Here is a 22,790-nt window from a genome sequence, read left to right as displayed (position 1 = left end):
ACTTCGTATTTGAAGTTTGACCAAAATATTTCCCTAACAAGCTGACTAGCTATAAATACTTACTAGCATCTTAAAAACTTGCACAGATTTGGTATGCTTTTCTTGACAATTTTTAAAAATTACATTGCTGCTAAAAAAAAGGTATACATACTCCCTTAGTCTCAGCCATATGATCACTTGCATTATCTCTAGCCAGTGTGCGACTGTTTGATATGAACCAGTGATCTTGTTCCCTTATAAGAACAGTGCTAGAAAAATAACAGAGTCATTCTTGTGTACTGCACGGCAGCATGGTTCTACCATACAGCTCTCACATGGAAAACTGCTGATTATGGCAGCTACATCTTAGAACAACTGTATGTAACATTCAGTTGTGTCCCCACCTGCTGTTCCTCACTCCACAGCTGCTTCTTCTGCCCACTGCTTTGTCTGCCATAGGCTAAATATAAGTGGAATACAACAAGAACTCTTGACGCAAACATCAGTAAGGATCAGCACTGTTTCCTTATTTAGGACTTCCTCAACCCCTAGAGCTACTCCTCAAAGATACCATTAGTGTAACACCACCAGCTGTCTTGCTCAGTATGAAGAAAATGTTTTTTCTCGCAATTCTACTATTTTCCTACTGTAAGCAAAGGCCATACTTCTTACATATTACAAACCTTTCTAAACAAGAACCATTGTTTCTTGTCTGAAAGCTTTCTTTTCTTCTCTTAGTTCAAATGTCTCAGCAGATTCAGAAAACTACTGGAAATGGCAAAGGTAGGTTCTCTTTTTTTTTTGTTTTGGGATATGTGCTGAAATGAACTGTTAAAAAAATGGGGGAGGGATTTGAAAATGTCCAAACCTTAATGTAAAATTAAATCTTTTGCCCCTGTCTATGCAGTGTTGCAGTTTACAAGTTTCTATACAAAGCTAACTGTCTCTTTGCTGGCTTGTTTATAGAGACAAAATTGCTTTAAGTTTTTAAAACATATTTTTCCCCTTTAGAAGTATCATAATTTATCTTAGTCATGACTAGTTTATTATCACTTTCTATGAAGAGACATAACAAGTTTTTATTACAAATGTGTTTGTATGATCTCATAAAAGCAAACTAATCTGATAGACTGTCAAGGCTTCTGCTGCCATTTATCAAACACACATAAAATTCTACATGTTCCTTTTCCAGGTTAAGTATTGGTAGCCCATCCACCTCAGTAAAGACTGGTGATAATTGTCTTTGCAGGATAGGTGAAATGTTATGAATCTGAGCCCCAATTTGTCCATACATACTATCGCCCTCTTTATTGAAGCTTTTGTTGCCTTTGGCTTTTTCAGGGGGGTCCACCTCTGGCCTTAGATAGATTCAGAAGTTCAATCTACTTACACAAGGTTAATTCTGCCTGTTTACATATGGCTACAAATAAAATACTGCTTTTATTTTCAGGTTCTCATGCTACCTCTCTCAACTAGCGTATAAGGTTACTTTCTCCTACAGTTAACACCCCATAATATTTATCTTTTATACTTCTGTAATTTTCATTGCTGATGTAGTTCAAAAGTATTTTTGTTGGTTCATCTGGATACATCTGTTGGCTTTGTGTGCAAATGCTTTTTTGTATAAAGGCATGCATTTTTCATCAAGTGGTTGAACCTGGATACCAATTTTGAAAAATACAAAGTTGTCTTGCCTGCTACCAGAGGCAGAAAAAAATATAACCTTGTATTTCAAGAGAAATAAGTATAGCCTGGTCCTCAACATATTTGGGGAAAATCAGAGAGTTTCTTGGATGATAGGTACACTGGATTCACTCAGAAGTTTCTTCTTTCCAGAGACACTGTCCAATCCCAGGCTCATGCTTGTTCAGGGGACTTTGAACGTCATGATGAACCAGAACATCACCCTCTCTTGCCACTCAGAATATGGATCTCCACCTGTCACATACACGTTTTTTAAAGACAGTCAGAAGGTAACCACTTTGCATAGGCCAGACTTGACCCCCGGTTTATTTAACTTGACTATCAATGCTGCCAGTGACGTGGGTGAATACAAATGCAAAGCTGAGAATAACATCTCCAGTGGCAGAAAATACAGCAACAGTCTCCACTTCACCCTTATAGGTATGTCTTGCTGAATACCTTCTCAGCACATTGTATTTTAGGGGCACATAGCCATGTCTGAGGCAATGTATCTGCAGCAGCAGGAGTCAGGGTTTTGTTTGTGGTGGGTACTGTTTTGGACTGCAGCATGCACCTGCCTTGACTACAGAGCTGTACTTTACTGCAAATGGCTGTTATTTCCTTGGGAGTCAGCAACGCTATTCTGATCTGGCTCACTGAGCCCTCCATCCTTGGTGCCCATCTCATTTGCCCATGTTGCTGGTTAACTGTGTCTTGCTTTGGAGCTTGTCCTGGACCCAGTGATGCAGTCTCTTCAGTTTTCTTTTTACAGAGCCTATTTCCAAACCAGTGCTGAGCTCACCCACCTCTCAAGCACAGAAAGGCCAGAATGTGACCCTGTCTTGTCTCTCAGAGAATGGCTCTCTTCCTATCACATACATATTCTTCAAAGGAAAACAAAGCATCTCTCCCCCAGTGACGATGCAGAAGAAGGAAGCGGCTGTGATTTTTCTATTTATCAATTCCTCTAGTGACTTTGGAACCTATAAATGCAAGGCTGAAAATAGCTTTCGCAATAATACAAAATACAGCAACAGTTTCAACTTTACATTAACAGGTATGCATGTGTGAAACAGTTTACCACTGTTGATAAACAGGAACTACGCAAAATTCCAAATGTTGTAACAATGCAGGTTTTTAGCAAGAAATTTTGTTCCTGCAATGTAATGTTCAAAATACAAGTTTTTACAATAAAAAAATAATGAGCTTTTAAAATTAATGCAGAAAGATAAAATTCCATACAGCCTAGATAGTAGAAGTTGAAATGACCATGAAGTATGACTGTAAAACATTCACTTTTATGAGAGACCCCTGGTCGACCTTGCTCCACCTTGGGGAGAGTCTAGCTTCATTTTTCTCTCTGGTCTTGCAAAAGAGAGAGTCTATTGGCAGCAGCAAGCTCACTTCCTTCTGCAGTGACAGTGTGCACTTGGGGCTCTCCTGACTAGTTACATTAATCACAGTTAGTCCAAAAGCTGAAAGAAATGCAAAGTCTCAATTTTAATTTACAGAAAATACTTAGAATATGAAACATTTCATTACATAAACACTTTTTTGTTTGTTTGTTTTCCATTTTGGCAGAAGAAAGAATCCATTCTCAAACCCTGATCATTTCTCTTGGGCTGATCTTGCTACTGCTCGTAATAGGATTTGCTCTGGCAATTCCATTTTTCATAATTCCTTCATATAAATCATATAAAGCAAGTGAGTTATTTGAATGTCTGTTTCATTTTCCAGAGGTGCTCATTTATGTTGTCTATACATTTTAGTGTGTAAACATCATGTTACAAGTAGATTTATGCTCCCGGCATTATAGGATGTGGTCAAGTCTCAACTAGTACAGGCAACTTAACATGACATTGACAAGGCAAAACCTCTGCACTATGTTTTAGATGGCAGGTCTGGGCTGGGGGAAGCAAAGCAACTTCTAATTTAATACACACAAATGTTGGAAGGAGTTGTACCTCATTGTTCTTAGTAAGAAAGGAAATTCTATTAAAAATGCCCTTGGTTAAGGAGGAATTGTTATCATAAGAATCACATTATCTGAGATCTCCAAGCATTCAGAAAATATCATGGAGCTGTTTATTTCTCTCTAAGAAAAACCAATATATGTATATAGGCATGTGTTTGTTTTTCTTTTACAATTTGCAGAAAAATTTAAGTCTCCTAGGTCCTCCACTGGCCTTACTTCAACAGTGAATGCCGAAGAGTCTGAAAACTACGTCATATACACAGAGATTGGTAAGTTCATGTTACTCCCCATGCCGTCATGAAACTTACTTGGCGGAGTTTGGTTGAAGAATGCTATTATACTATTTGTAGCTAGTATGGGCAAATTTCTTCAGGTACTGAAAAAGCAGTGGAAGGGGACACCTACTACCACTCAGTAAGTGAGCTAATACTCCTACTGCCTGTGCCTGGCAGAGGCATTATTTGAAGCCCCTCAGGATCCACACGTGGCACTGCCTGTCAGCCACGCAGCCAAAACTGCAACTGGTTAAACGAACTGAAGGTCTATATAAAAATCTATCGTAAACAGAAGTAAAACAAATTGCATTAGGGAACTCATGGTGAAGATTGAAATAGCCATTACAGAGCAAAAGAAATTTAAAAGACAGTATGTAGATCAGAGGTGCAAAGCCCATTAATCCCATTTACTAAGAGACAAAAGCGGGCTACATGCAAGTTGTAGCAAAGTAAAACTTACATAGCCTCCGCATTCTGGTCAAAATTGTTCAGAACACAGTAGCTCTTTATTCCATTTCTTAATTTTTAGAAGACTCAAAGTCAGTTCAAAATTATGAAGTAACACTAGACAACAAAGCAACTGACCTACGTTAAGACATTGTACTACTTCAATTGCAGAAACGACACAATAATGAAGCATTACACCAAAGCCACGATGCTACTGTCTTGTAGTTCTCTTCATTTGCCTTATATGTGAATGTCAATATTTTAAAGGGAAAAAGAACCCCCCAAAACAAACCAACAGCAAAGGTGTCGTGTTTCCTGTTTCTAAGTATCAAAAAGGGAATCATTCTCTCCAAACAAGTCTGCCTTCCTGCTCTTATAGTACACAGAATTTAAGCTGCTCTGCTGTGTTAGCTCAGTGCTCTGTGCAGCTGCTTGTGCCAGGTATCAATTAGCATTCTACCCACATAGCCTGCAAGGACAGTGACGATAGCTCTGATAAGGCCCATGAATGCTAAAGAATGAATGGTAGATTTACATTCAATGTGGAATCTTGCTGCTTGGTTTCAAAATTATTAAAAAAAAAAAAAGATTAAAAAATCTGGTCAGTTTCTTGTAATTGAGTTAACTGCTGTTCATCATCTTTAATCCAGAGCCTGTTAAACAAGAAGAAGAATATGTCAACTGTTCTATTATTAGAAGAGAAGATCAAAAAGGTGAAAACCTCAAGCTATAAATATTGGAACATCTGATGTGCACAAATATAGTTTTGGGGATTTTACTGGGGGGAGCCAGGGTTTAGATAGTAGCAGCTACATATTGAAATTGCTTAGTTACTATCAAGAAATTAAAACAACTTTAAGATTCTTTTTTTTTGGGGGGGGGGGGGGGGGGGGGGGGGGAAGGCAAACAAAAAACCCTGAACAAAAAGCCTATCACCATCCTATGACCCAAAAATTCAACAGCCTAATTACAAAACCGTGCAGATGTTATTAGTGACCAAGTTGCTGATGGAATATGAATTTTTCTGTTATGCATCTGTACAAAAAAAAAATCAATTATGAATTATGTTATTCTGGCTTTTCACAGAGAAGAGTGCATGTGCTACAGTCTATTCAAAGGTCTTCAGAGATTGAGTATAAGGTAAGATCTCTTTTGTGATTAACTTAATCACGTATTTCTAAAGAACATTCCGGTCCTCAGATGTGATAAATACCACCAAGTCTGCACAGAGATGATGTTTAGATACTAGTTTCCTGGCCTAATTATTCTGTAGACAGACAACATAACTCATTCTCTACTAACAGGCAAAATCCCCAAGTCATAATCTCTAGGCACTTCAACTTAAAAGAAAAAGCAGAATGGATAAAAATTGGAATTAACAAAGACGCAGACAGCAAAGCCATTAGACAAACAGCAGCTTATTGCCCAAATAGCACCATAAAAAACCCAAAATGAAACAAAGCAATGCAACCACTGTCAGGTAAAATCCTGCTGGTCACAATATATAGTCTGGCATTATATACATCCGATGAATAAACAGAAAGGAATAAAGATGTAAAGCTTTCACCCAGACCCAAGTTCCTCTACATTTAACAGTTCTCCTGAAATCAAGAAACTGGATTGTATGCAAACATAAGATAGTCAAAAGGCATTAGTCAAGTATTAAAAACAAAACAAAACAAAAATCCCAACTGTGTTGTCCTCTTAGGCACACACTAGAGGATTCATATTTGGCCTCTGTACCTGCTGTTACCTAGCAGCAAGGATGGCAGTTTCTCAGTTCAATATTACTTTGGGTCTCAGAGTAGGGATAGGTTGTTTCTTAGAAGTTTCTGGGTAGTTTTAATGTCATTCTATAGTCACCTTATGTAGAATTGCATGAGCTCAGTAAGCCGCACTATGCTAACCTTGCATTATACCTAATTACACTATGCAGCAATTAATAGTTAACAAATAACCTGTTTATTAGTTAAATAAGCACCACCTTCATAGAAAAAGTTTTAAGGCAAGTGTTTCATAACATTAATGACTATCCATGGCTGCATGCCTTGTTGCATACACCTTAGAGCCCTTTAATACAGTGACTTAAGCTGTACATGCATACTAAACATAGAGGTCAGAATCACTTAATTTCGTACCTATGCAACCTCTCGTATCTGACTGACTACAGCCCTTGGGTACAGGATAAATATAATCACATGTTAGTCTTTTCCACAATTTTCTATGTACAGACATTTTTTTATTTAAAAAAAATGCTTGTTTACAAGTTATTTCTTCTATTTCCTCTGTTACTCTTGATAATGTATTTCTGATTTTTGTTTATCAAGTGCAAGGTGAAGTAGCTTAAATGTCGAAGAACTGAGGCCATGTAATTAAAATACATTCCTACAAACAGTACAAAAGATACTTAACAATGTTATTAAAACATAATAAAACATAAACAAAAAATCATAAACAAAAAAGATTTGGAAGTCTTTTATATAAAACACCGTTTTTCAGCAGAGACCACAATTGTGTCAGCAATACACAGAGGAAAGATGAATTTTTAGGTTAGGATGGAGTATTTTCAGTAAGATAGTAAAACTGACGACATGAAAGAAAATATGGTTAGTCCTGCTAATGGGGGACAAGTTTGTCTCTGTCTTTTCAAGGTGACCTGGAAGATCTAGATGGTCTAGATTAGACAGAAAAGAGATGTACCACCACATTTTAGCAGAACTATTTGCAGAGAAACTACTGAGTCCATGACTCCATAGACCAGTTCAGGCACAGATGTTTAAGAAATCCCTTTTATTCAACAAATTTAAGTTTACATATTTTTGGCTGATGTTACATACTTAGTTAAAAAGTCCTTCAGCCTGGAAATGTGCATCATTTCCTTCATGGTGGTGTCTCTGCTTCTCAGCTGGACCACTCCACTCTCTAGCGTGACATCAGTTATCAAGACCGTGAAGAGAACACTCATCTCATCATACCTGCAAAGAAACAAGCACACCTATTACTGCTTTTAGTGTATGAAAAATTCAGATAAGTTATGTACAAATGACAGTAAGCTGTATTTACTTTTTCTATACTGCACTAAGACCACTGTTTTCTTGTTGACATTCCTTGCTTTCCTGATTTCTTTATTTAGTTACTCTAGTACATAATGTTATTTGGTGACCTATTACAAGAGTATTTTTGTAGAAGCATAATGTACCTTTCTTCTGTTATTCAATAGCCAGACTTAAAGACTACTGCACAGAACAAATACTCGTATTTATTTTCTCTTGGGGAAAATATATTCACCAATATCCTCAAACCCATTGACATGAGCAGAGTGATATGCTCAAAATTTACTCCTGATAAACAAATGATGTAGGAAGCCCTCAACTGGAAGAGTAGTTTTTATCTGCACAAGTAATTCCATTGCATACACTAATGGTAACGGTTCCAGACTTGGAAGAACTTATAAGTTCAAGGCTGTGTGCTATTTGAAATAGTACTTAGGAGTAAAACACAGCCAGCCCAGACACAAAAATGGAGGGTGAGGGTGGAAAACAGTTCTGCGAGTTTATGGCTCATCTTAAGAGATTTATTTTCGACAGGAGAGTCTCCAAAAGGTACTTCACAGTTCTAGAGAAACAACAGTAATATGTGAAAGGCTTAATTTTAAAAATTAACTAGCTGACATTGTTTTTTGTAATAAAACTAACTGAAGTTCACAGTTCAGGATACATGCCTTCAGTCATGTGGTTACTGCACTTGATGACTTCTTACTGAAAAGAGGCATATTTTCACTAGTCCACAGAAAGTCATCTTTCACCTTCATAGTTTAATTTACAAAAGACAGTTTCTCCTTACTTTGTATAAAGCTGTTCCAGAGATACCTGCACGGTTTCAAGATAACCCGGCCATACAGAAATTCTATTTTCTGACAGTTCATTGAACAGTCCTTGACAAACCTGCATTTATTTAAAAACAAAAGTTAAAAGACAAGACTTTGAGGGTTTGAAATCCTATACCAAGAGGCCCACAAAACTCTAGTATGTATGGTATTAGCATTCCTAGCTGGTGTTAATTTTCTGGCTGAAATCTCAAAGTAGGAAGCAGCCTGGCAATTAGATCTTCATTTCTACCTAAAAACATGCCAGTGTAAGTCTCCTCCCTTCTGTGGGGACTGGCTTAATGACCAACTTAAATAAAAACTTTTTAAAAATCCTTCTGAAGATGTGACCCATGTGTTAAGAGACTGAGAGGGATTGTGTGATTTATTTTCCTTAATTTTGCACGAAACGAATATCGACTCTATTAACAGTATTAAAAGCAGTGTGTTAACGCAAGGAAAGCACCTACTACCCACTGTCTGCAGTATACTCCGTCAGCTGCAACTCACAAGCTGCATAGCAGAAGCACTGTGAAATCTGTACAGCCATAAATCTTCAAGAATCAAAGTAGCAGCATGATTTTTTTCCCCCACAACATAAACAGTGTCTGAATTGTAACAGAAGGTCACACAGAAAGTCAATGCTTAAAATTAAAATACTTTCTTACAACGCACCTGTCTCAGCTCCGTTGTTGGACCCTTTCCTACATCCAAGGCCACTTTAAGAGGTGCTAAACAAGGATGAAGCTTAAGCACCTAATAATTAAAAAACAAACAAACAAACAGATTACTAAATGTATTTAGTGTGAAATTCTAAACAGATCTAGGAAACATTAAAATTTTTTCACTGAAATTAAGGTTCTAAACATGCAAGATTTTCTCCTAACACAAAACCCTGAATTAGAAGCAAGCTATATTTCATATAACTAGCACACATGCCAGCTACATTAGCATGGTAGAAATTATTCCCTTTTGGCCGAGCCCCAGGAAAGAGAGAAATTTTTGTTAGCAGAGCTCCATCATCTTTAATGGAGCCAGAGTGATCAGAGGCAGCCCAGCAGACAGCTACCATCCAGTCTATGGCCTGTTCTTAAAGACCAAGTGGCTGTTTGATTAACAAGTGCTGTCTGAAAGCTAGCACTCCAACTCCAGAGAACTAGGGGAAAAGTGGGAATAACAATGGTCCTTGGGGAAATGCCCACCACCACCTATGACCCACCTTTTCCACTCTTCTCAGCAACCTTCAAATGCTGCCAGAAGAGACAAAACTCCTCTCTGCCACGCACAGCAGCTACGTTCCAATTCCTCTTAACTCCTTCATCACTTGCATGGCAAGAGCCTACCTTCTCATCAGAGAGAAGGTAAAACAGGAAAGGTGGTCTCAGAATGAGAGAAAAATTGCTGACTGCTTATGTGGATGAAAAGGACCACAGAGGCAGTCCCATGGCACCAGCCTATTGCTACCTGTGAAACAAATTCTGTCTGCACCTCTTGGGGAAGGGAACAGAGGATGGAGGTGCGGGACAGGGAGAGAGTTCCATGCTTGAATTTACCACATTGTCTGTGGGTTTTGTACTTAGATCTGCCCCTGCCTTCCATCATCCATTCTTCCTTACACTTCCTACAGAATGTTACCTTTCTCTGTGAATTTTTCCTTTTTGTTAATGGGTTCTCAGCTAGCTGTAGAGAATCAAAGAGAAATGCTAATGCTCCTCGGTCCAGATTTCCACTCACAGACAGAACATGAGGAATAACATTCTTCCTTCCATCTCGGCCCTGAAGAGAAAAAAAAAAAACCAACAAAGGATACCTCAAATAATGTCCTAAAGGGGCTTTTGTTTACTTTAAATATATGAGGCATTGAGCTCAAGCACCCATATCACATTTAAAATACAATCAGCCATATATTTTAAGAAGTTACAAGCAATCTTAAAAGTGTAACAGTAACTAGATAAGATTGTGACACTGGGGAAAGCAGGTTAGAGCAAGATGGGGTTATTTTCTTGTCCTGCCTCACTGATCATACATTTAAATCTATGGCCTATACACCTGAAACTCTGCATTTTCTTTTGGAGGTTTGTAGGTTACTTCCAAGTGACCACAAGGATATGTCCCCCACATTCTGAGAAATCATTACATAACCCACCATTTTGTAGGTTACGTTATGCCTTCTGTATAGGAATAAGCTGCGAAACCAGGAAAGACACAGAACTGCAACGAGGAGAAGGTTGCAATTTACTGGTAAAATACCACAGTACTCTCGTTTTAACTGTTCAGCCTGACTTTTCAAACGTTGCCATTCGCTAGAAGTTTGTGCCTCTCTGATATATTCACTGGAAAGGTTTCCCTCTGCTACATTCTCCCTCCTGAGCATGGCAACTTCTATAAAGCCATTTGCAGTGTTTATAGTCCATTAACCCGCATATACTTCTACATAGATGAAATTGGACAAGCTACAGAAAGAAAAAACATTTACAGGTTCATTTTGATGAGAACTTAGCACTGCCAAACACAGACTTGAGTTTGTCTTGACATCTACTCACAGATAAAGGTAAAGGCTATGCAACTGACAATAGCGGTCTTGTCAATATAGCTAATTTCTGATTTCTAAGAATTAACTCCTTGCAAAAAAAAACCACAAACCCAACAGTATTTTATCTGCTTTGGAAATGAAGGTCTGACTGCAGAGTAACAATTGTACTGCTGTCAAAGCAAAAGGAAAACAGATAGTCACATGCTAAGCAACTGGACCAACAAAGAAACCGTTTCTCTCACACGTTATCATCTTTATCAAAAAAGGTTTTTAATACAGTAAAGCTTACAAGTAATTTCGAACTATCCCCTGGAAACATCTCTAACAGTTCAGTATCACCAAGGTTCTTCAATGTTTCTATTGTTTCCGTCCCCCAAGGAAAGCTGTAATGTAAATTAAATCCTCTTCTTCCTTCTTCGTCTTGAAAGTCACTGCTGCTGAAGTTAGATGGGCCTACTGCAAACTGAAAATCAAAGATATGCGAGATGATCGCTACTGTGCATGCTGCATTAACTACAAAAACCAAGTCTGCAATGCAAGCTGAGCTGTATGATTTTCAGCAAGAGATTTTTATGAATTACAGCCCAAATCTATTGTTTGACACCCTTTTGATCTCAAATCAATCACAAACACAAAACATTTGCATTTCTGCAAGTCACGTTGTAAATGACTTCATTAATTGTCAAAAACTTAAGTAGTTTTTTGGTTTCTTTCAAGAAATACATGCATTTCAGTGACAAGAAGAGGCAAGCAATGCAACACCGTAAAACTGCTCAGGGTTTCTATTCCCCCTCTCTTTTAGATATAAAAGAGCAGGCCCAGATTGCCCACGGACACACTGCTGTTACCTTTCTCCACCATTGCAGCCTCTGGCGTAACCAGTAATCAAGCCACTGTCCTGCAGTCCTGGGAGAGCTAAACCATGCAAGCAAAGACTCGGTCCTTTCGCCTATTCTTTAAACAATAGCAAGGTCAGCAAGTTAACTCCTTCAAAAATAACGGGGAAAAAGCAAGAGACAGTATTCAAAAATAATCCAAAAGTGAAACAAGTGCAAACAGTCGGTTTATGTATGAAAAGGGATTAATCCCTTTATTACTCTACCTTCTAAGGTTGTTGTTGTCATGTTCACTTTCTGGAACAGAGTGAAAGCACACTCCAATCTGAGCAAGGCCACAAGGCAGTCTTTTGTTCACCAATTCTAAGCAGCTAACGTATTGCTCCAAAGCACCTGTCAGAAGACAAATTGTTGATTTTAGCAGCCACAGAACGGGAAAGCATCCGAAGCGCCCCACGGCACTCCTGCTGCTCCGGTCCTTGAAGAGGACACAAACTCACAGCACGCAGATGAAACTTTCCCAGCACAACTGGGAAGCTCCCTCAAAGGCAGCTCCTTCGCTCTTAAAAAGGAGAACGCGAGCAGGCGAGTGCCGGCTCCCTCCGGACACCCGCCTCGCGCCTGCGGCGGCGTGCGGGGCACCTACCGGGAAGCAGGCTCTCCCGGAGCACCCCCGCCGTTCCCAGTACTTCCTCCAGAGAAAGACCGCCTGCCTCCCGGACGCAGGCCTCGCCCCGCAAGGCTTCGCGCAGCGTCTCCGAGTGCAGCAGCCGGAGCCCCTGCCCGGCCCGCCGAGCACCCGCGGCGGCCGGGCCGCGGAGTGGGGCATCCACCGCGAACACCTGCTCCCGGAAAGCCAGCGCCGAGTCCCACCACTGCGCCGCCAGGTTGCCCCGCAGCGCCACGCCCAGCGGCCCGAAGCCCGGGTGGCAGCCGCTGAGGTAGGCGCGCCATGGCAGCGCCGGCCGCGGCTCCGCGCCGCCCCGCAGGAAGTGCCGCCGCCGACACACCTCCAGCAGCTCCTCCCCGCTCGCCGCCTCATCGCCGCCGGCCGCCACGTAGGGCCGGGCCGGGGACGCGGCCTCCGCCACCCGCAGGGCGGGCGGCCGCCGCCTGAGCAGGGGCCGCTTCAGGGGAGCGCGGCCGCCCCACCGGCCCCCTCGGCAGCAGCACGCCGCCATTTTGCCCGCCTCCCGCGTCCCTCATGGCGGGGGGGGGGGGGACGGCAGAGGACGGGGACACGCACTGCGCCTGCGCGGGAAACGGGGCTTGCGCGCGGCCCGCGAGGAGCATGCGCGTGGGCACCCGAGGGGCGCCCCCACCATCCCTCGCTCGTTTGTCTCCGGGCGCGGCCCATCGGCCCCGGCCCGGCCCCGGCCGGTGCTCCCTGCCCTTTCTTCAGCCCGGCCCCGACCTTCCCGCGGCTCAGGCCGGACGTATCAGGAGGGAGCGCCTGACCACGCCGTGGGGCGCGGCCGTCCGGAGCTCCCTGGCGCCAAGGCCCGTCTTTAGGGGGGAAAGACGACCTCAGCCTTCGCTGTCATTACACGTAAACGGAGGATTTCTAGCGCAAAGGCCCCTACAGAGCTCAGCAGCTAGCCGTTGCTTCGTAGGATCTGAAGCAACATCGAGGCTTTCCAACCAGAAAGCGCCGCGCAACCTAAGGCGTAGTTGCAGCCCCCTGCGCGAACGTCGTTCTGGTTCGCAATGGAAATTTCCATACGTGCTTAATCTCCATTTTGTGGCAGTGCCAGAAGGTGGAGCTTAAGAGAGAAGGAACCATTCTGCGAGCTGGCTGACATGAAAAATGGAGGTTGTTAAATCGCAGTGAGTCAGGCTTAGTGCAGCATTGGGACACAGCCCAGGCCCACGAGACGGACCGAGAGCTGAGGAGACAAGGAGGTAGTAGGCTACTGGGGCAGCTGCTACACCTAGGTGCAAGAGTACTGCTAGTTACAATTTTATTTCTGAAGCCTATTTGCCATGAGCTCGATTCTAGCACAGTATCGCCCTAAATCACCACTGTTTACTAGAGGTTGGTTTTCAGTTTTATATGCAAATGTTAACCCCACACTGACCAAGACCCCTTCCCCTCAGGGAACACTGCCCCTAAGTGATGGTCATTTGGTAAGACTGTAAGGCAAAAAAAATTCAAGACAGTCCTGTTTCAAAGTTGTGCTTACTGGTTAAATAAAAATTTAAGAAAAAAATGTGTCAGAAGTAGCACTCCAGTAACTCACATCACACATCTAGAAGCAAGACAGTCAGAAATTTTGAGTCAAAGTTTAACATTACTTCAGCTTCTATAGGCAACTGATTTGACCACATAATTAGACTTAAGTCAACCAAGACTCTACAATCCTTAAAAACTGGAAGAGTCACAAGGTCCATCTCTTTCCATGATTTCCCAATTAAGTTTCCAAAGCACATTTTCAACCAGTATGACTTGCAAACACCTGTCTGGGTTTCATTAACAAAATCAGCTGGTGCTACCTCCCACCTAAAGGGAGAAGAGGCTACTTGTTCTTAGCACCACTGTTAAAGACCCTAGTGTGTCAATTCTAATTCAGAAGCTGGAAGTTTCCTACATATAGTTTTTTTTTTTTAGACTAAAGTTATAAAAACAAGAATAAGCTTTCCATTCATTTCAGGCAGCTGACCTGGATGGAAACACAACTATGTCATATTTCAAAGACAAATAACCACCTGCTTCCTTGTCTTAAACACTGATGGCACTGGCCAAAGGGAATGTTGCAAAGCCAATTAAAGACTCCTTCCACATTGCCAACTGCAGTTATAGACTCAAATGTGGTAGTATTTCAGACTCAGTTGAAGTTCTCGTTACAACAGTGAATGATCACAGAAGTACTGTCAACTGATAGACATCCACAGAAAAGTTAGAAAAACACAATTAAGATTAGGCTACAGTTAAGAAAGGCACAAAGTAAGCCTTAGAGGAAAACAATCACCAAGAGCTAAGCACAGGCTAGCAAAAAAGATTAAGTGTGTAAGAAATAGTCTGACTTGGCTTCAAAATAACCTAGGGTTTTGTCTTGATTCATGGACAGAGTCAACCTCAAATACATTAAGCCATAGTTAAGCACTGTTAAACTAATCGTTACTGATAAACAAGTGAAAGGAAGGAACAGAAAGCCAGTATTAACTGAAATTTTAATATACCATACTTGAATGCATTAAGTACTTTAACCCCAGGATCAAGTATTATTCCAGCTATGCTCCTCATCAAGGATGCTGTTGCTTCGCTCAGCATGGGCAGTGCTTTGAGATTAGTCATTCACATGTACTACAAGCCTTGGAGGAAACAAAAAATCCATGATGTTCATGGATCAACAGCCAGCCCACTTCCCTCCCCCCACTTCCATAAAGAAATCACTGCTCAATACCAGTTTAAGTATAATTTGAAGTTTTAATACTAAGATCTTCCCATTTCTCTGAAGCTCATAGTAAGCCCACATGCCAACTCACAAGGCCTGACAGCTGTAGATACATTACACTCAAGCCTAGTCTGCACATACGCTCCTGTGAAGGCGACAGTTATGGTGCTGCAAAAGCTTCCTACGCTCATAGCAGCTCATGGGCAACACCACCGCAGTTTTGATTCGCACGGCTTTTAGCTATACCATTACTCCAGTGGATCTTCTCCAAAAACTGGCCCTACGCTAGCAAGACAAGGAAGAGCACTGTTTCTAACAGTTACTTAGAAGCCAGCTTTAGTTTTCTTCCCCATCAAAGCAGAGCCTGCCATGCTAAGCAATCTAGCCCAATCAAGGCAAGGCTGTTTTTTGTATAAGCTTAAATGTTTAATCAGACACAGTTGAGAAACCTTTCTAGAATTTAATATAAAAACATTTGACATTCCATTAATGTAAAGTTGTGCACATGTTGAGAAAATTGCCATCTGAAAGAAAATTCAGTCTTCAAATATCTTTATTGGAAGGCCATGCACTGCCTTCTGTTACTGTATTTCAAATCACTGTACATTTACTTTGAAAACACTGTCTGCATTTTCTAGTACAAAAAACTAAAAATTGTTTCAGGAATGTAGAGAAATATTCAACTTAAATAGCGAAAAGTGCACCATAATTACTGCTGCACTGCAGTCATTTCTGCATTACCCATTTCTTAAATAACTATCCTGTTTTGATAACACACAATATAAAGAGCAATTATGAAAAACTGAAGACATTTAAATACACTAAGTTATTGAGAATAACTTGTCGGCATTGGGTAACCTATCATAGGAGCAGCACCAGTGGCAGGATATGCATACTGCTGTTGGTTCATGCCATTGTGCATATTTGCAATGTTACTTCCATACTGCTGATCATAGCCATTCTGGTAAGCTCCTGCAGGGTTACCAGCCCTGAAGCCGGCTTGCATGCCTGCAGCCGCAAAGCCGTTTCCAAAAGGAGTTCCATTACTGAAACTTTGGGCGCTGTAGGCCCCATTTTGAGTTTTTGCTCCAAAGTCTCTCTTTCCTAGTGCACCATAGTTTCTCTCAAAGTTCTCCCTCTCTCTAAAACTACTAAATCCACCCCTTTTGCCCGCAGAATATCTGTCACGTCGATCACCTCTGGAACGACCTATCAAAAAAAGACAAAGACAGTTATATACATCATAAAGGCTGCATTTGACATACCACCAAATTAGTTCTGCTCATATAACAGGCTTGCCTTGCTGGACAGTCTCCATCTAACTAGAGTCTCGGGTCAGCACATATGAAGACTCTTTTGATAGAGAAAGCCATCTAACTTGGGAGTCATATACTCTCCCTTGTAACACAAGTGGTGGGATCAAGGCAGAAAGTCACTTCCGTCTTGCTAATAGGACACCTGTCCACCCTTCTTAGCCATATGGGAGAAGGCCAAAAAAACCAGAGCCCTAAATGTTTTATTTCAGGGCAAATACTTAGAAGCACATCTTTGGCCAGCACTAGCCACAGGTGCACCACAACATGTAGAGCACTCAAGGGGGAGGGGGTGTTGCTTTTTTGGCATTGGTGTTAATAAATACCTTTTTGTGTCACCATAACCAGTAGCTAAACCACCTTCCACATCCATTTTGGAGAGAGGTTGGAGGTGGAATTTGAGTTTCCATTTTGTTCTGAGAAGAAAGCTATGCACTGTGGTCAAGAACAGTACTTACCTGAACCTCTGTCTTCAATCAGCTGAAGCAATTTGGGGTTGATGGCTTGATTAGCCTCCCGAAGCACAGAGATGAGGTCATTTACTTGCTTAATATTGTTAGGAGTAAAGAATGTGTATGCTGTGCCTGTTTTGGTACTGCGGGCAGTTCGTCCAATTCGGTGGATATAGTCCTCTGAGGAGTTAGGGTAGTCATAATTGATGACAAATTTCACATCTTCCACATCTGTAAAGTGTTGCAGTGTGGCAAAAAGCAAGGTACAAAGTTTTGCACACCACAACAGCCAAATCGAAGATAAACATTAGACAATAGTACTTTAAAAGGAAATAATGGCTGCAAAGAACAGTGTTAGAATTATCCATTTCTGCATGAGTATTGTGGAAGAGAAAGTTATGCACACTCCGTCTGTTCCCGTCTCATCACCCACCCTGTCATCCAAAACCTTACCATAAAGGAGTATGCATTTGCTTGTCATTCCCAACTCAAGAGTCCCCTTTACAAATCATCAAGTGACATCTGAATGCTTCTTGCAGTAGGGCCACTAAAGCTCACAGCAGCCTCTTCATGTGCTCATTTGAGGACCTTAGAGTAAAAACATACAAGGTCCTTCACATACACACTCATTAGAAGCTCAAAAAAAAGGGGCCACACTGCTCGTCTTGCCAAGACCTTTGAACCGCAGCTGCAAGAAAAACATACCTGTCCCCCCAAAGTCACCAAGCTGTTTTTATGCACTGTGTCTCGTCTAGGCAAGCGCTTCCAAGAAGCCAGGGTTCACTTGAGAATGTGTCTCTCTCTGGCAGGTCTCGACATGACGACTATGTATAGGTGGAGGAACTTCGACTTTCAAAGGCATTTGAAAAGCCATTGCTTTCCTGCCCCACTTGCTAAAGTGAGAGGTGGACTTTTTCTCAGATTTCATGTGCCAGTACTCACCAATTTGTACAAGGCTTAGTACATTTTAAAGCTGCTCTCTCCATTTCATGGTTGAAAAAAAATTTCATTGAACATTGAAGTTTGTAATTATTTTCTTCAACATTTCAGCAAACTCACTGAAATTCAAAGACCCACAGATCACAGCAGACAGTATGCACAAAACTAACAGTACTGCACCATGGCAAATCATGCAAAGCATGGAGAGAAGAGAAATACCAGGGCAAAGTGAACTGTGAATGAAACTGCTTATTTCATGAGAGAACAGTTTATGGGGTAGTAGTTTAAAGGATGATCTTTGCCTTTTGAAGATTACTGGCACACAATGCTCTCAGCTTTCACCTCTCTATTTGACTGGAAGCAGCCAGCCGATCATTTCCACTAGTCCTCCATCCCCCTCGAGTCCTCCGATTGTCATGCCTAGGCCTTGCCACAAAGACTGCACCTTTATGTGAAGAAAACTTAGAAAAATGCAGAGGTTAAAGAAAGCAATAGACTTTCTTTAAATAGCTTTGGGCAACTGGCATTACGAGTTGTACTAACCTAGACCTCTGGATGCAACATCTGTAGCAATCAGGATTGGTGCTTTCCCATGTTTGAACTCTGTAACACAAGCAACTCGTCAGCTTCTTTGTTAAGTAACATGGATCATACACTTCTAGAAATTTCCAAATTACTCACCATTTAGAACCCAGTCCCGCTCCTGCTGACTTTTATCACCATGAATACCCATTGCTGGCCACCTGAAAAAACAGAACTTGATTGACCTCGGCCCATTCCCCAAGTAGCTTTAGTCAAAGACAGGGGTACAGGCAAGTTCCAAACAGCTTCTGAGTCAGTTTTAGCATTTCAGCTGACACCTGGTGTCACTGTATTTGACAGTTTTGACACCATGGTTACTGGTCACTCATGAAGTATCAAGAGCATGGTCAGACTATTGGGGTGGCTCACTGAAATTCAAGCCATTAGACTCACCCATCTCTCCTCATTTTTCTGGTAAGATCATCACACCGTCTTTTGGTTTCCACAAAAACAATTGTTTTGTTTTCCTTCTCACTCATTATTTCTTCCATCAAACGAATAAGCCTATTAAGAGATAAAGGTTAGCGCTGGGATTCATTTGTACTGAGCAAATTTAGTTTTACCAGCCTGATTTTTCAAAGATCCATCATGACAAGTTAGTTTCACAATTCTAAAACTAACCACTAAAAAAAGATAATGAAAGCTTTGCCCCCACTGACTACTTACTTGTCATCTTTCTCTACATCATGACACACATCCACAATCTGAAGAATGTTGTGGTTTGCACTTAGTTCTAATGCACCGATGTTGATGTGTACATATTCTTTCAAAAAGTCTTCAGCCAGCTGCCTTACTTCCTTTGGCCATGTGGCACTCCACATCAGAGTTTGCCTGTCAGGCTGGAGAAGCAGACTAGGTCAGCACAGGATCAACATAGAGTCAAATGTCTAACCAAAAAAAACTACCCAGACAATCCTGAAAGAGTTAATTGCACTGCCCTTGCTTTAATGAGCTTAGTGGCATTTTCTTCTCTCACAGTGGTAAATGCATGAACCATTTATACTTACTCTTATCTGATCCACAATTTTTCTGATCTGAGGTTCAAATCCCATGTCAAGCATCCTGTCAGCTTCATCAAGAACAAGGTAAGTACACCTCCTGAGATTGGTCTTTCCAGCTTCCAAGAAGTCTATAAGTCTTCCAGGCGTTGCAATGCAGATTTCCACACCTAAAAATGAAGTGGTAAAGTCAGCTGAAGTAGTTTTCACATTGCCTTAGAGAGATGCATCAAGGCTTATCCATACCTCTTTCTAAGTCCCGAATTTGTGGTCCCTTTGGAGCACCTCCATAAATACATGTAGACTTCAAACGGCATGCTCTGCTATATTCAGCAGCTACCTGCTGCACTTGTTGAGCCAGTTCACGGGTTGGTGCCAGCACAAGACACTAGAAATCAGATGCCAAGCTTTTAGTTCAATACCTATTCGAAGCTCCTAGTCTGATACTAATTTTAAATGGAAAGGTTGCCATATATTACTTCAGCGTCAGGATGAATAAAGCAGATTTAAGTAGCTCAAGCCAGCAAACTAAATTACCTAGCATCTCAAGCACCAAACGCTGACCTATGCTGTGGAGTAGGATATCTGAAAGCCACTAGCTTCCAGGGGATAGCAGTTTCCAAAATGGAACATCTAGCCCTGTTCTGTATAATTTTAAGGACAATCCAGTCAGAACTTATGGAATGTTCTTGGGAAACTACCAAAACATGGAACCACTTTAGTCATACAGAACACAATACAGCTATGCACTCTTGTGAGCATGGACAATTGGACTGTAAAAACAAAAAATTCCCATTCTCTAGAAATTAAGATCCCCTTTCATTTAGGAATACTCACAATAGGTCCGTCTCCTCGCTCCAGGAATGGCTGATGATTTATATGCACAATAGCAGGCAACAAGTACTGTTTGCAAGAAAGAAAAGTCTCATTACAACCTCTTTCCAGAAGCATTCAGCCTGCACTACGCCAGGCCATGCTTTCACTGCTGAAATACTGCAGTGTTCCATGCTACAGGCAAAACTTACAGACAACGTTTTCCCTGATCCAGTCTGTGCCACTCCAACCATATCCAATCCACTCAATGCGACAGGCCAACCTTGTGCTTGAATAGCAGTTGGTTCAGTGAAGTTCTGCCGCTGAATTACTTCCATAACATTTGCTTGAAGAGAAAATGGAAACTTACTTAGACTGTCTTAAATCAAGTCTGGAAAAACAGTCTGTAGAGTAGTAGTCTTCACTTACCAGGAAAGTTAGCTTCATAGAAGTTTATAATTGGTTTTGGACAGTTATGGCCCCTAACTGTGACTTCTTTGCTTGCTCTGTACTGCTCGACTTCTTGCTGCAAAGCAAAAAACCTATTATTGGAAATAAGCTTTGACAACAAAGTTATCTGTTAAGTTACCCTATCCATGCCTGTTGGGCCCCATGACCCCCCGGTTGTTTGAGCTTATTTGTTTACTTTTGCATGAGTTGCACAGGGTACATACCGCAGTACGTCTAGCTACATCAGGATGTTCTTGGTAGAAGTTCTTCTCAAATTTGGGCAGCTCATCTAAATTCCATTTCTTTTTTGTAAGTTTTTCTCCAGGGTTTCCAAATTTCTTCCCAGAGAGAGGTCCACCTCTACTTCCTCCAAAACGGGGGGCTCCAAACCTAGAGAAGATCATAACATAGAATCCAAGAAACATTTTGGTCCTCCTCTTATACAATTAACCACTATCTTCGTGGCCCATCCTGCAGCTTTACAATTCAGATTTATAAACCCCACCTACAAGGTACTGAAACTTTAAAAAAAACATGCTTAAGTTGCAGATGCCACAATTTGCCTAGCTCCAACTCATTTTCTAAGGCAATACATATATTAGTATGGTATAACTCATATGCTAGGGTAACACATCTTTACAGTTTCCATAAAACAAAATTGAGAGATCTATTAGCAAGTTACAACATTAGCAAAGTAAGGATATTAGAACCTTTGTATTACCCCGTGATCAAAATGGTTTCCCTCTCAGCTGACACTCCCATTGTACCAGCCTGGAGAAAGCGGCAGGGACACTTGGGCTAACTTTCCTGTAAACCGTCTTTTCTGTACCCCAAAAGACAGACGAGACCACGCATTTTACGTTAACATTTTAAGTCAGGTCCCTCTGTTCGGAAAAGGCTCATCTCCGAAGACGGTTCTGTCAGCTCCACGCACCACCAAGCCTTGCGCAGAGAACCGCTAAGCTGGATCCGAGCGCGGGGCTCCCCCCCGGCCCCGATCGCTCCCCGATTTCGGCCGAAGGAGCGATCCTTCCCCACACAACACAGCGCTCCCAGAGGGGACCGGGCTGAGCGGCCGCTGCTTCCTGCCAGCGCTGTTTCCTTTGTCTCTCATTTCTGTCTACGCCACATTTTCCAGCCGCTGCCATTTTAGAGCCTGAGCTGGGCGGGGGGAGGAGGAGGAGGAACAAAGGCGGCAGCAGCAGCCGGCATTTTGATTTCCCCTCAGTCACCGCATGGCGGGGCCGGCCATTAACATCCGCTTACACAACACAAAGCGGGAGCCGGCCGGCTTCTGCCGGCAACAGCTAGAGCCGCCGTCCCTTCTGAGGAGGGAAAGGGAACCGCCCTACCGAGAGCTCCCCAGGGCTTCGGCACCGACGGAGCTCCCGGCCAACCCACTGACCCACAAACCCCCAGCCAGCCCGCCGTTCCCCAGCCCACCCCCACGAACGGACGGTGGATCGAGCTCTGCGTCGACCATCCATGTTTGGAGGGACGAGTCCCTCATACTCCCCCTCAAAACCCGCCATCAGCGCCCCTCGTAAGCGGCCACAGGGAAGCGGGGGTTGCGCTGAGGCGGGTGGACCTCGCCCTGTCCCCGCCTGCGCGGCCACCCACGCCCGACGGCCGCTGGCACTAAGGCCTCCTAAACCCGATTCACCTCCCCCGGAGCCCCCGAGAGTACAAGAGTTGAGGAGAAGGGCTGCAGGGCCCGACCCCCGCCACCCGCCGCCATTTTAAGCGGCCGGAAAACAACTACCGGAGCCCCATGGTCGGTCTAAGAGTCCGGACGCTGGCGGCGGCTGGCGCCGGCCGGGCCCCCGGACTCACCCTCTATCCCTGTCGCTGGAATACCCGGGCATAGCGATGATGGCGGTGGGGTGAGACGATCCCGGTCACTTAAAAGCGGGTGGCGAAAGGCCAGCAGCAGATCCAACGCCGTTGGTGGGGGCGACTGAATGTAGAGCGCCGAGGCGCCCGGATGCCGGTTATATAGGGGGACGCGGGGGCTTCTGGGAGCCGGCGGGTGACGCAGAACAGACCCCGCCCCCTCCCTTATGTAAGTGGCCGGAGCTGGCCGCAATCCCCGCCCCCTTCCAGCGTGGGCGTGGCCGCCACTCGGCCGACTGACCGGTTTCTGCGCCCGAGGCCGGAAGTTCCCCTCCTCCTTTGGGCGTGGCCTCAGCTGCCATCACTGACCGCAGCGGCCCCGCCCCGGGCTGGCTCGTGCTCGCTCCTCACCGCCCCGCTCA

General features: G+C 42.9%; 3 protein-coding genes across 6 annotated transcripts; 1 reads left to right on the top strand and 2 right to left on the bottom strand.

Annotated features, from left to right (window-relative positions):
* Window positions 1–522: 522 nt before the first annotated feature.
* Window positions 523–7,547, top strand: MILR1 (mast cell immunoglobulin like receptor 1). 2 transcript variants are annotated; one of them, XM_075111401.1, is made up of 9 exons: window positions 523–627; window positions 718–762; window positions 1,816–2,103; window positions 2,435–2,719; window positions 3,244–3,366; window positions 3,817–3,906; window positions 5,010–5,072; window positions 5,446–5,499; window positions 7,265–7,547. In XM_075111401.1, the coding sequence occupies exons 1-8, from the start codon at window positions 585–587 to the stop codon at window positions 5,490–5,492; spliced, it is 984 nt and encodes a 327-aa protein (XP_074967502.1). In that variant the 5' UTR covers window positions 523–584; the 3' UTR covers window positions 5,493–5,499; window positions 7,265–7,547. The 2 variants fall into 2 exon arrangements, with proteins under 2 accessions (XP_074967502.1, XP_074967503.1); XM_075111402.1 differs by lacking the exon at window positions 3,244–3,366.
* On the bottom strand, window positions 6,808–12,823 carry POLG2 (DNA polymerase gamma 2, accessory subunit). 2 transcript variants are annotated; one of them, XM_075111400.1, is made up of 8 exons: window positions 12,240–12,823; window positions 11,860–11,986; window positions 11,606–11,711; window positions 11,047–11,220; window positions 9,860–10,000; window positions 8,900–8,980; window positions 8,203–8,303; window positions 6,808–7,334 (listed from the first exon to the last, which is right to left on the bottom strand). In XM_075111400.1, exons 1-8 carry the CDS (start codon window positions 12,772–12,774, stop codon window positions 7,169–7,171), a joined length of 1,431 nt encoding a protein of 476 aa, XP_074967501.1. In that variant the 5' UTR covers window positions 12,775–12,823; the 3' UTR covers window positions 6,808–7,168. The 2 variants fall into 2 exon arrangements, 1 of the variants encoding a protein (XP_074967501.1); XR_012663393.1 differs by having other exon boundaries at window positions 7,121–7,334; window positions 8,081–8,303.
* A 1,924-nt stretch (window positions 12,824–14,747) lies between these two features.
* Window positions 14,748–22,519, bottom strand: DDX5 (DEAD-box helicase 5). Of its 2 annotated transcripts, none has more exons than XM_075111398.1 (13): window positions 22,369–22,519; window positions 20,760–20,925; window positions 20,515–20,611; window positions 20,298–20,431; window positions 20,110–20,175; window positions 19,519–19,660; window positions 19,282–19,442; window positions 18,941–19,113; window positions 18,668–18,778; window positions 18,374–18,435; window positions 18,236–18,295; window positions 16,760–16,984; window positions 14,748–16,197 (listed from the first exon to the last, which is right to left on the bottom strand). In XM_075111398.1, exons 1-13 carry the CDS (start codon window positions 22,398–22,400, stop codon window positions 15,815–15,817), a joined length of 1,812 nt encoding a protein of 603 aa, XP_074967499.1. In that variant the 5' UTR covers window positions 22,401–22,519; the 3' UTR covers window positions 14,748–15,814. The 2 variants fall into 2 exon arrangements, with proteins under 2 accessions (XP_074967499.1, XP_074967500.1); XM_075111399.1 differs by having other exon boundaries at window positions 22,393–22,500.
* Between the last annotated feature and the right edge of the window lie 271 nt (window positions 22,520–22,790).

The sequence above is a fragment of the Phalacrocorax aristotelis genome, chromosome 16, assembly GCF_949628215.1.
Source record: "Phalacrocorax aristotelis chromosome 16, bGulAri2.1, whole genome shotgun sequence".
Classification (NCBI taxonomy): Eukaryota; Metazoa; Chordata; class Aves; order Suliformes; family Phalacrocoracidae; genus Phalacrocorax; species Phalacrocorax aristotelis.
Note: the sequence above shows the minus strand (reverse complement) of the source record. Positions and strands in the feature narration are given on the sequence as shown.

Excerpts from the sequence above, each read along its gene's own strand:
- POLG2 (XM_075111400.1), bottom strand. The coding sequence starts at position 12,774 with ATGGCGGCGTGCTGCTGCCGAGGGGGCCGGTGGGGCGGCCGCGCTCCC. Across the intron at positions 8,304-8,899 it reads CAACAACGGAGCTGAGACAG|GTTTGTCAAGGACTGTTCAA; the intron begins GTGCGTTGTAAG and ends AAATAAATGCAG. Across the intron at positions 7,335-8,202 it reads CTGGAACAGCTTTATACAAA|GTATGATGAGATGAGTGTTC; the intron begins GTAAGGAGAAAC and ends GTTTCTTTGCAG.
- DDX5 (XM_075111398.1), bottom strand. The coding sequence starts at position 22,400 with ATGCCCGGGTATTCCAGCGACAGGGATAGAGG. Across the intron at positions 20,432-20,514 it reads CTATGAAGCTAACTTTCCTG|CAAATGTTATGGAAGTAATT; the intron begins GTAAGTGAAGAC and ends TTTCTCTTCAAG. Across the intron at positions 18,296-18,373 it reads GCGGGACTGGGTTCTAAATG|AGTTCAAACATGGGAAAGCA; the intron begins GTGAGTAATTTG and ends CTTGTGTTACAG.
- MILR1 (XM_075111401.1), top strand. The coding sequence starts at position 585 with ATGAAGAAAATGTTTTTTCTCGCAATTCTACTATTTTCCTACT. Across the intron at positions 2,104-2,434 it reads TCTCCACTTCACCCTTATAG|AGCCTATTTCCAAACCAGTG; the intron begins GTATGTCTTGCT and ends TTCTTTTTACAG. Across the intron at positions 3,367-3,816 it reads ATATAAATCATATAAAGCAA|AAAAATTTAAGTCTCCTAGG; the intron begins GTGAGTTATTTG and ends TACAATTTGCAG.